Genomic DNA, 12,377 nt, shown 5'->3' on the forward strand with positions numbered 1-12,377 from the left:
CCTTTGATGACTCCAAACTTCTCCCAGAAGTACAGAACCATCTTTTTAATACTATTATTCTACTCATGTTTTTATATGGGTGGGAGACATGGAATGACACAGTCTCTAGAGAACTGAAAATTAATATCTAAAAAGGGGCAATAGAAAGGTGTGTGATAAAGTGTGTGCAAGTTGCAACATATGGTTAATGAGGAATATCAGAGAGTTAGGAGTAAAGGAATTTAATCAGGAAAATGTATAATCGAGTAAGAAGGTGGGCTGGTCATGTTGTATGGATTAGGAATAAGAGGTGAACTGCTTGAGTGTTCCACTAGCATCTTCTCAACGTCAGGGGAAAGGAAGGAAGGTCTCCAGCATGTTGGGCAGCTCTCTTTTGGGGAACTTATCAGAACACAGGTGTCCATACCATGGGCAGCCATGGAGAAGTTGTAACATTGGAGAAAGTATCCAAATCGATAAGACCATAGGATCATTTAAATATTTGAGAGGATAAATCCACTAAAATCCAGTAAACATTTTAAATCATTTATATTTCATTATATTTGTACTCCAAGTTCTTTTATTATGTAAGCGGGGATTATAATTGCATAGTACATAATCATGGGCAGCTTGGTGGTGCCGCGGGTAGAACACTTGACCCCATCAGAAAGACTCATATTCCTGAGTTCAGTTATGGCCTCACATACTTTCTAGCTGTGTGACCCTGAGAAGGTCACTTAATCCTGTTTGCCACAGTTTTCTCATCTGTAAAATGATCCAGAGAAGAAAATGGCAAGCGACTCCAGTATCTCAGCCAAGAAAACCCTAAATGGGGTCATGGAGAGTTAGACAGAACTGAAATAACTCATTATGCATCCCATTTAAAATGTGGCCAGATAAAGGTGTTGGTTTTTTTTTTTTTTGTATTTGTTTTTGGCAAAGTGTGGGGGATTTGACTCTGCTTTTGCAATAGTCTGGATCAATATGTTTTGTAATTTTGTAATTAATCTTACTTGTACTCATTTTATCTCTTCTAGGGCTACAAATGTTTATAGAGGAAGCTTGGTCGCGCTCTGCATTTCAAATATCTTTTTCATGCTTCCTTGGCAGTTTGCTCAGTTTGTCCTTCTTACTCAGGTATGCTGATTTTTAAAAAAAATATCATGAATTGTTTACATTTCTTTGGTTTTGTCATCTTAGCTATCATAGATTATAGTTTAATTTTTACGACTCTAGATGCTAAAGATTTCGGCTAATACTTTGAGACTGATGGCTAATAATCCTAATTTCACTGGACAAGATAGTTTCTAAGGTTCCTGCCTGTTCTGAGTCTGAGCTGGTGGGGTCATCTTCCAGCAGGGCAATTCACAGCCCCTCCCTAGCTCCTCCCCTGGAGCTCTTCCGAGCCCTGCCTTTCACTTGGTCTTCCTTGGAGACCATACCTAATAAGTAGGTCCCTTTTAAGGTTTTGAGACTGGCAGTGTAGTTTCTCATTCTTACCACATGCTTGGTTTACTTTTTCTGGTCACACACACCCTGGCAGATCGTCATCATAGATCTGCCATGTGTCTTCTTGTTGTCCTTAGATTCACTTTTACTTTTGGCTCCTCTGAGATCACAGTGTTGCATGATTGTAGCCGTAGCCCATGAGAGTAGCCTTCATCACATGGATTTTACAAGAGAAAACAGCCTGGAATTGTTGAAAGCATTGCATAGTTTCCCCAGTGGTCATACAGCCATCCACATAGTCTGTTGAGTTTGGGGTTCACCTCATTGGGTCCAGATCCAGTATTCACTACATGTCAACGTCTGGTCAAATCTTTTTTTTTTTTTTTAAATCCATGAGCTTTTTTTTATCCCATCTTGTCTTTTCTAGCAGATTATCTTCATTGTCATCCTTTTCTCTTATCTTCAATCTCTCCCTCTTCACTGGCTCCTTTTGTGCTGCCTACACACATGCCCATGTCTCCTTCCTCCTCTAAAAACATCTTCATTTGATCTTATCACCTCTGCTGGCTTCCATTTTATATCTCTCCTTCCCTTCTTCACTAAATTCCTTGAGAATTTGCCCCTACGCAGTGCCTCTACTTCTTTCCTTTCATTTAGTTCTGAACTCTCTGTATTATGGCCTCAAATCTCATTACTCAGCTGAAATTCCCCACTCCAGTGATATCTTAGTTGCTACATTTTATTGCCATTTCTCAACCCTCATCCTTCTTGACCTTTCTGCAGCCTTCCACACTGTTGATCTCTTCCTCCTAGAGGCTTTTGTGACTTTGCTCTCTCCTAGTTCTTCTACCTGTCTTTGCTGCTTCTTCATGTCCAACCCAATGGTGCTTCCCCCCAGACACTGTCCTGGGTCCTCTTCTCTTTTGCTTCTTTAGAGAGGGGCAGCGAGGTGGCACAGTGGATAAAGCACTGGCTCAGGAGTCAGGAGGACCTGCATTCATATGTCATCTCAGACACCTACTAGCTGTGTGACCCTGAGCAAGTCACTTAACCCCAATTTTCTTAAACATCCAGGGCCAACTCCAGTCGTCCTGATGTATATCTTGCCCCTGGACCAGATGGCTCTGGAGGAGAGTGAGGTTGGTGACCTTGCACAGCCCTCTCACTTTTGTCCAATTCAGTGCAAGTGGTGACATCACCTCTCGATGTCACGGTCCTCTTCGAGAATGAATAACAAACAGTGACAACAACCACCTTTTTTGTCTAATGGCCTCCTCTAACAATCTTATGGGGGCCGTGGACCATTTCTCAGAATAAGGCTGTTAAATGTACAACATACGTAGGATTACAGAGTGAAAAAAGATGAATTTTTTCCCCTCCTCAGATTCCTAAACTCACTGGGGTCTGTGGACTCCAGGTTAAGAACTCCTGCTCTGTCTCACTTACAGATGTCATCCACCTCCTTGGGTTTAATGATCTTGATGCAGATGATTGCCAGACCTTTTGATCTACTCTTCTCTCTCCTGAGCTCCAGTTGCAGATCTTTTTGGAATCTTGAACTAGATGTCTCATAGGCATCTCAAATTCAGCATATCCCAAACCAAACTCATTATTTTCCCCTCAGATTCTCCCCTCTTCTCAACATTCTTATTGCTATTGGGGTCCCCAGCATTCTTACAGTCCCCAAGACTCACAGCCTCACTCCATTCTTGAGCATCCATTCTGACTCATCCCCGCATGGCCACTCAGCTGCCGAATCCTGTGATTTCTCTCTTTATATGCCCCCTTCTCTCCACTCACAGCCCCCACCCTCCTGGCCTGTTGTGATGGACTTTTCAGCCATCCATTGTTGATCAATATTGATTAAGGGCCTACTGTGTGCCTGCTGTGCTAAGCACTGGGAATACAAATACAATAAAGGCAGAAAGTCCTTTCTCCCTTCAGGGAGCTAACAATCTCATGGGGGAAGACAACACACAGAAGCAAACTGGAAAAGGGATCCCGCACGGTAGAGAATTCCACAAGCCCCAGTGAGGGCAGCCCTTGGGAGAGGAGAACGTCTTCCCACTGTGTCTCTCCCCTCTCTCCTCTGACTTCTGCTCAGCTCTCTGGCAAAGGGGTTTCCTAAAGCCTGGACACAATCCCCCCCCCCCCGATGAAACAGAAAGGATCCTGTATTTGGGGCTCGCTTTTGCCCTGCCACCAGACCTCAGTGACTGGGAGACCTTGTAGACCTCTCCTCACTCCAGTCCAACTCAAAGGTGAAGGACAAGAAACACCAACAGAGCCCTTTAAAGGGACCCTGCCCCTTCCCGCCTTCTCATTCTGCTTTTTCTAGCGGCTTGGGCCAGCCTGCTGTCCCTCCCACTCCCAGCTCTGTCCTTGCCCTGGCCTTGGCCCATTTCGGGAACACTCTCCCTCCTCCCCTCCCCCTCACTGTTTCCCTGGCTGCCTTCAAGGCCACCCTTAATTCTTGCCTGTGCAGGAGGACTTTCCCAGGCCTTCTCGCTGCTGGTGTCTTCCTGCTGATAGAAAAACTACTACCTATTCTGTATATACCTTATTTGTTTGATATTTATGGAATGTGATCTCCTTCAGGGTGGGGAGATTTTATACACACACACACACATACATACATACATATATGTGTATACACGTGCACACACACACATACATATATATGTACACACACACACTAACATATAGATGGATAGATGCGAGGGATGCAATGCATTTGGTGGGGGGGGGTGGGGTTTTTGTTTTCTTTTGTTTTCTTTTCTTTGTATCTCCTGCACTTAGCATGGTGCTTGGCACATAGACTTAATAGCTTTTTGTTGATTGAATTATTGATAGTCTTATGGGCTAGCTACTAGGATTACAAAGATGAAAAATGACGTATAGTCATTGCCCTAGAGGAGTTTACTGTTTACTAAGTGGGGTGCAGCATATACACAAGAAGATCCACAAGACAGAGTCTGATGAAAGGAAAGGACAGAGCTGTAAAAGATCTTCTGTGGAGATCTGAGAGAGCACTTTCAACTCTAGAGATCAGGGAAGCCATCAGGGAGCAGGTGGCACCTCACAATTGGGCCTTGAAGGAGAAGGACTTTAATAGGCCATAGGCTCCTTCCTCCTCCTCCCTGCCTGTCAGAGTCTTGCTAGGTCATTGTGAGGGTGAGAGGAGGTAATGTATTTAACATGGTTGTGCTACAAAGCTTGATATTTGTGTTGAATATAAGTATGCTCCAATAATGTAAAGCTGAGCATTCCTTCGTCTTACTTTGCTTTTGAAACATTTAATAATCACTACATGAGGTGGCGTTATTAAACATGCCAATTTTCATTTCCCTTTCCTTTTTTCAAAAATTTTAAACCTCTAAATACAAAAAAAGTTTTATAAATGCCTACATGCTTAGAAATATTTCAGCATATTACATTTTAAATTTTTTATCAGTGGTAACGTCCTTTGTGGAGGAAATAGACTTTAAAAATTACGTACACTATTTTGCTTTTAACCATTTAAATATATTTCTTTTTAATTTCAGATAGCATCATTATTTGCTGTATATGTTGTGGGTTACATTGATTTATGTAAATTAAAGAAGATCATTTACATCCATATGGTAATGTTAACTTTCTTTTTAAAAACAAAATTATCATAGTGTTAAAGCAAACTCTTAAGATTCAGGCTTGTTTGTTTTTACATATTTTAGCAAGCCATGGATAAATAATTGTTTGTAGCATTTTGGTGTAACATGGACAATTTTTATTTCAAAACAGTGTTGTATTAAGTGACTGCTCTTTTAAATAGCCCAACCAAAGGAATTTACTACATTGGGTACATGATATAACTCATTTATTCATTACTTTTTACATTCTCAGTAGATGCAGTAGTAATTAATGAGAGGAGAGAAATGGTAAACTAATGCCTATAAATTTTGGAAAATATAAAGTCAAACACAGTTGAGTATTATCTCTCCAACATGTATCTCTGCTCTCCTTTTTTTTTGTCCTCACAATTTTGATCTTGCTAATTTCCCACATTCCTGGAATACTTTTTCTGTAAGATCTCAGGGCTCTGTTAAATATGTTGCTATTCTCTTGGCCAGCTCTCCCTTGAGCTGCTGCTCTCCCCATGGAATCTCATCCAGTGTTAAACTCATACCACGTATAAGCTAAAGTAATAAATGAGGCTAGATGCTGAATTGATATTCCTTGAATGGAATAGATTCTCAAACACAGGTAAAAAGAGAATGAGCATCTGTAACTGAATCCATTAGTTCTCTCTTTTTTTTCCTTCCCCTATCTTCTATACTTATTTCATGGAGTCACCTGGAAAGTGCTAATCCTTCATCTGTTTTCCTTTATATGCATCGGGTGTTTTGGTTATTGTTGAAATTCATTAAGCTCAACTGTCATATAATTTAGAATGAGCATAAAGTTGAATTATTAAATAGGGCTTATATATCAATGTATAGGTACCCACATATTGCATTTGATCTGAGATTTTAAATGTGTTGCGATCCCATGTAAATTTATCCTAAATTTATTTAATGAAGAATTATTTTGAGTTTATTACTTCTGGCTTATGTCTATTAATTCTGTTTTCTTCCATTTTTCCAGATCTCTCTTGCACTGTGTTTTATTTTGATGTTTGGAAATTCAATGTTACTAACTTCCTACTATGCCTCTTCTTTGGTTATTATCTGGGTAAGTATTTCTTATGCACATGCTGGTTTTTGTCTCACCTAACAGTACATTCATTGAGATTATCAATAACTTAAGGTCATATTTGATCCTTTGATCCTTACTAACAAGTCAAGGAATTCCTTGGTCAAGAATTTACCTAGCATCATTGTTATTATTTTGCCCAGACTTGTCACTTCATCAGTGTTTGAAATTCCTCCCCACAGATTCAGATAAGCCAACCTGATGACTGTAGCTTATTGTCTTTTTTAAGTGTTGAATAATACTTTATTTTTTCCCCAATTACATGTAAAAATAATTTTTAACATTCTTTTGCACGGGGCAATAAGAGTTAAATGACTTGCTCAGGGTCACACATCTAGTAAGTATCAAGTGTCTGAGGCCATATTTGAACTCAGGTTCTCCTGAATCCAGGGCCAGTGCTTCATCCATTGCACCACCTAGCTGCCCCTTTTTTAAAGTTTTGAGTTTCAAATTCTTTCCCCTTCCCTCCTTTTCCTCCCCACTCCCTGAGATGATAAGTAATCTGATATAGGTTATATATATGCAATCATGTAAAACATTTCCATGTTTGTCATTTTGTACAAGAAAATTCAAATAAAAAGAGAAAGGAAGGAAGGAAGAGAAAAGTCATAGTTTTCAGCCAACATCAGTTCTTTCTCTGAAGGCAAATAGCATTTTTTTATCCTTTGGAATTGTCTTGAAGCATTGTGTTGCTAAGAATAAATAAGACATCCACAGTTTTTCACCGAACAGTGTTGCTATTCCTGTGTACACCATTTTCCTGGTTCTGCTTACTTCACTTTCTATCAGTTCATGTAACTCTTTCCAGGTTTTTCTGAAATAATCCAGCTTGTCATTTCTTGTAGCACAATAGTATCCCATTACAATCATATACCACAACTTTTTCAGCTGTTCCCCAATTGATGAGTGTCCCCTCAATTTCCAATTCTTAACCACTACAGAAAGAGCTGCTATAAATCTATTTTGTAGAAATAGGTCATTTCTGCTTTTATTTTTGATCTTTTGAGGATACAAACCTAGTAGTGGTATTGCTGAATCACAGGGTATGCAGTTTTATAGTCCTTTCAGCCTACTTCCAAATTCCTTTACAGAATGGTTGTGTCAGTATAATGTATAGTCTTAAAGAAATGCTTGAGACCCTGAGAGGTAACTTTTCCATGGTCACATAGTGGATGTGTGTCAGATGTAGGACTTGAGCCACCCGAGTTTTCTAAAAGAACATATTGAATCCTCAAATTTTTCCTCCAGAGATAAAAACCAAACAACTAAAATAGATGTCAAAGTATCCCATCTTCATCTTAGTCTTAAGACAGTCTAATAAGATGACCCTATATTTTTCTTGATTGGGCTACCCCATTATACTGTTTAACAAATCTCACTCTAAAGACTTTCCACCAGGTGTCTAAATTCCTTGTGTTTTTGTATAAATTGGCCTCCCAAAGACAAGTCCTATTATTACATTTTTTTTTTTTTTTTTGGTGAGGCAATTGGGGTTAAGTGACTTGCCTAGGGTCACACAGCTAGTTGTCAGGTGACTGAGGCCAGATTTGAACTCAGGACCTCCTGAATCCAGGGCTGGTGATCTGTCTACTGTGCCACCTAGCTGCCCCCCTACATTTTTAATTTAAAAATTTATTGATTGTAATATGTAAAGAGTGAACAGTGTTCTTGCCTGCTTGTGCTAGCTAGTTATCTTTATGTATGAAGGATTGATTGAATGCCCAGCATAACCATGGAATTCTTTCTTCTCACCTGAGTGTACTTGCCTTAGGGGTAAAAGTCACTTATCTTCAGGTGGTTGAATTTTTGCATCTTGACTATATCACCATCTCTGCCCGTCCTGTTCTGGGCCACCCTTCTGTTTCAGGATGCAAGGAATGAGAATGTAGGGGGCAAACCCTCTGGGAGGGGGCAGCACTCCTGCTGTCCATGTGGGCAAGTTCACATGAACCAGATTGGCTCCAAGCAGCTTATGAGTGAGAGTGTGTCTGCACATTTTTATGTCTATTTTACACATTTGTATGTGTTATATGCAAATATTAATACACTAGCAGCTTCAGAATATAGCATGTTGTTGTTTACATATGTTTATCTATAAACACATGGATTTATATTTATGTGGTGCTCAGTGTTGAAAACCAGAATGTTACTGAAATAGAGGGTTCTCATACAAAGTTTTCATTTGGGTGTCAGATTTTTGGTATTTGATCTCTCATAATAGTTTTCAAAGTTTGAAGTAAATTGGAATGGGTAGTGTGGTGACATGCTTAAAGGATCTAAAACCTTGAGCAAGCCCATTTAGGTCTCACTTGTAGTTGTTTTTTTCTTGAACACAAAATACTTGCTTATTTAAATCCTGTACCTTGATCGCAACTGCCCCAATTCTGAAAATATTGAATGGTACTTCATGACTGTTTTTGTCTTGCATATAGCTTGGTTTGGGGTTTAGATTTGCTTGCGTGGCAACTTCCCCATTTGATTGTAAGGTCCTTGCGATCAGGAACTATATTTTGCCTCTTTTTTTTTTTTTTTTTTTTGATCTCCAGCTCTTAGCACAATGCCCGGCACATAGTAGGCATTTAATAATGTTGATTTTTTAAAAGTAAAATATGTGGAAATCAGTACTTAGCATTTGCTAATTGATACTACAAAAGTCAGTACTTTGAGATAATTCTTCCCTCATTCTAACTTTAGTTTGAGATTGAGACATTAGCTGTAATGTGGAATATTAAGACTTTAAAATCTTTTCAGAGTAAGCGTATGCTCGGTGTTTTAAAGAAAAATCTAGCATAGTCAGAGTTAAGCTTTGGATTATTTTTATTCATTTAATATTAGATGATGAATGTGAAATTTATTTTGGGTCCTGGACTCGGTGTGGTAACTTTTACTTCTAGACACTTGTGATGAAATCCTTTTGTGAATAGGAATTTGTTACTTTATAGGATGTGCTGATCCTATTTTTTAGAGCTAAAAATGCTTGAATTGGTTATTCCCTACTTATTGCTTATTGGTTATTGGTTATTCCCTCCTTCAAGTATGGAGAAATGAACACCTTTTCTCACCCTTCTGTGCGGGCCAAGAAGCAAGGGGACTCATTACTCCTGGGATGTTTGACACTTGAGTAACTTTTACACGCTGAAGGGCCCTGAGCTATCCATATTTTTTTAATGTTCAAACACTTACCATTTCTAACTCATTCCTCAGCTGTTTCTTGTGTGTTTTCTCTGCATTTGGTAGGGCATTCTGGCAATGAGATCACATTTCCTGAAAACGAATGTGTCTGAACTCAGCTCATGGGTAAGCAGCCATACGGTCTAATGAGGGCTTTTGCTCTGTTTTGTTATTCTTATTGTTTACATCACCCACAGTACCCTTTTTCCCCCTTCCAAGTAAACTTCAGGAATATAACCTAGTGCTTATAATTCAATGCAGAGACACAGCAACATCTTTTATGTAACTCTTAATCTGTAATGCTATTGCTCCTCATGTGCATGAAGCAAACTTGGACCATTATTTTAGTTTGACTAGGAAAAAATGTTGATTTTGTTTATTTTACTCTTGTATCCCTTAGGACAAGACCAGGTGGGCAAAAGTTTGATAATTAAATAATAGTTTTCAATTGTAATTGCTATATATGCCTTCCATAAAATACACTAGTTTGAAACACTAATTGTCACTAGCAATATTTTAACTCTTACATATTAATTTTTGCATTGCACTCCTTTATTCATTAAGATACATTTACTGTGTTCTTAAATATAGCTAATATCCATCCTGGAAGTAATTATACTATGCATTTTGTCATTTAAAGCTTGCATAGTAATTTTGTGCCATTTTAAGAAATATAATTTTTTATATTTATTTTTTAGGTTATTCAGGGGTGTACTTGGTTGTTTGGAACAGTCTTATTGAAGTACTTGACCTCTAAAGTCTTAGGCATTGCTGATGATGTAAGTATGTTTTGGCTTATACATGAGAAAACTTAATGAATAATTATTTCATTGAATCATTCTCAATTTGAAACCATCACATTGAGATTTTAAACAATCGTCACTTAATAAACTGGATCTGTTTGTCGATTTAGCTAAGTAAAGATGTTTATAAACTAAGCATGCATGTATATATTTATCTATGTCTCCAGAAATTTGCTAAAACAATTTTCTTTGATTAATTATCATATTTTAGTTAGTCTTCCATATCATTAAGTGTGTTGAAACTTTATACATATGGATATATGTCTTCAGGAAGCCCCAAAGAATATAGTTTGGAGGCCATTTATCCATTTTCATCATATCATAGAACTTAGAGCTAAAAGGGGCTTTAGTCTGTTCACATTTTACAGATAAGGAAACTGAGGCTCAGATTAAATGCCATGACAGCCTGTAGTGGAATCCACACCCTCGTGACTATAAATTGAGGCTTCTTGCCCCATACTTTGCTACATTTTTTCTTGGCTCCTGTTTGTCCTGTCTTATGACAGGATAAGAAGAGTCTTCAAAGACTCGGGGACACCTTGGGGGCAGCATCAAAGTGCTTAGTCAGTGACTTGTTTTCCTTTTATTGCTCTGGACAATGGGCTTGTGTTGTTATTGGTATGTTTTGAGTTTATGGAAATTTCAAGATAATCCGAACTGCTTGATCCAAATCAGCTTTTGCAGAAGGCGTATTTCTCTAATTAGAAGTAAATTAAATAGGAGGAAATGAAGGCTTTTAGGAATCCTATAGAACTGTTTTCCTCCTTTTTATATCTTGGAGACATCAAATCAAGGGGCTTTCAGAAATTAAAAATAAAATATAAAATAACTAACAATACTTGAAATTGATTTGGAATGGGAGAGGCAACATTATTTTACCAGAACCAAAAGAGTGATTTTTGTACACATGACTACATGACAGCTTCTTAACATCTCATCATACACAAAGTAAATGACAAGAGATGATAAGCTGCTAGTGTGTGTGTGTGTGTGTGTGTGTGTGTAAGAGAGGGGCAGATCCTTAAACCAAAAAACCAACCCGAGTGATTGAACTAAAAGAAAATGACCAGTGTATGGGGTCCATCTAGAATTTTCCAACACAACACCACAATGTTCCAAGTGTCCTAGAAAGCATTCTGACGAGAAACAACTTGGTTATAATATTAGTTGTGCCGGAATGCCACCACACTGATTATTGATTTTCATTGTTAAGCATTTTACTTTGCTGGAGGCAGGGATGAGACCGGTAGGACTTCTATTACTTTCCAGACTTTCATTGGAAAATTTCTTTTCCCCCCTCTCATATATTTCCAAGAAATAAAGACCTCTTTGTTCAGGGGAATGGGGAGTGGAGTGTATCCCTGATTTCTCTTTTATCCTTCTGTGGATAAAATTTAAATTGCTCTGATCATTCTGGTGTTCTTGAGGTAATTCCACTTGGGAATTAACACTTGGCCTCAGTGATATTTACTCTTTGGGGATCACTTGTGTGAAATTAATGATTTCCTTTATGACATCTTTGAATATTGCTACTAGCTTATAGGTTTTAGTAGAACATTCACTTAAATAGTTGAATAATTCTCAGTATTTCAGTATGAATAGACAGTACCCCTTAAAGTAGTAAATGCTTAGCAATTAGAATGTAGGAATGGGTTTGCTGGCAGACACAGCAACACAATAGAAACTCTTCAAGTTTAGGACTCTTTTATTTTCATCTTTGTAAGCTCAGGGCTGAGTACAGTGCCTTACACTCAGCTGCTGTTCAATGCATTATGGAATTGAATTGTTAAAGGCAGTTAATTTTTCTATAGGGAAAGACAAACAGAGTATGCAACTTTGTCTTTTTTTTTGGGGGGGGGCAATGAGGGTTAAGTGACTTGCCCAAGATCACACAGCTAGCGTCAAGTGTCTTACGCCGGATTTGAACTCAGGTCCTCCTGAATCCATGGCCAGTGCTTTATCCACTATGCCATCTAGCTGCCCCTGGAACCTTGTCTTTAATGAACTTCCTATCTCCCACAGTACCTGTGCACAGAATAGATTCTTTAAAAAATGTTTGTTAAACTGAACTTACTTAGAAGCCACTTGAAAATATGAACCTTAACTTTTTTCCTTAGCTTTAGCACAGTGCCTTGAACATAGTAGGTCTTAATAAGTGTTTGCTGAGTCGACTGAAACAAATTGACTGACTTCAAGATCAGTTTCATTGTCCTTTTATGATCACATTTAGTGTTAAATCACTTA

General features: G+C 38.4%; 1 protein-coding gene across 1 annotated transcript in view; it reads left to right on the forward strand.

The window, feature by feature from the left end:
• LOC122735647 (probable C-mannosyltransferase DPY19L1) overlaps positions 1 to 12,377 on the forward strand; it is a 123,946-nt gene that overhangs the window by 81,858 nt on the left and 29,711 nt on the right. The window contains exons 9-13 of the mRNA XM_043977361.1: positions 1,017 to 1,116; positions 4,974 to 5,051; positions 6,052 to 6,138; positions 9,397 to 9,456; positions 10,029 to 10,109. Of these exons, the coding sequence (XP_043833296.1) occupies positions 1,017 to 1,116; positions 4,974 to 5,051; positions 6,052 to 6,138; positions 9,397 to 9,456; positions 10,029 to 10,109 (406 nt within the window). The remainder of the gene's footprint in view (positions 1 to 1,016; positions 1,117 to 4,973; positions 5,052 to 6,051; positions 6,139 to 9,396; positions 9,457 to 10,028; positions 10,110 to 12,377) is intronic.

This window comes from Dromiciops gliroides, chromosome 1 (assembly GCF_019393635.1).
Source record: "Dromiciops gliroides isolate mDroGli1 chromosome 1, mDroGli1.pri, whole genome shotgun sequence".
In the NCBI taxonomy this organism is placed as follows: domain Eukaryota; kingdom Metazoa; phylum Chordata; class Mammalia; order Microbiotheria; family Microbiotheriidae; genus Dromiciops; species Dromiciops gliroides.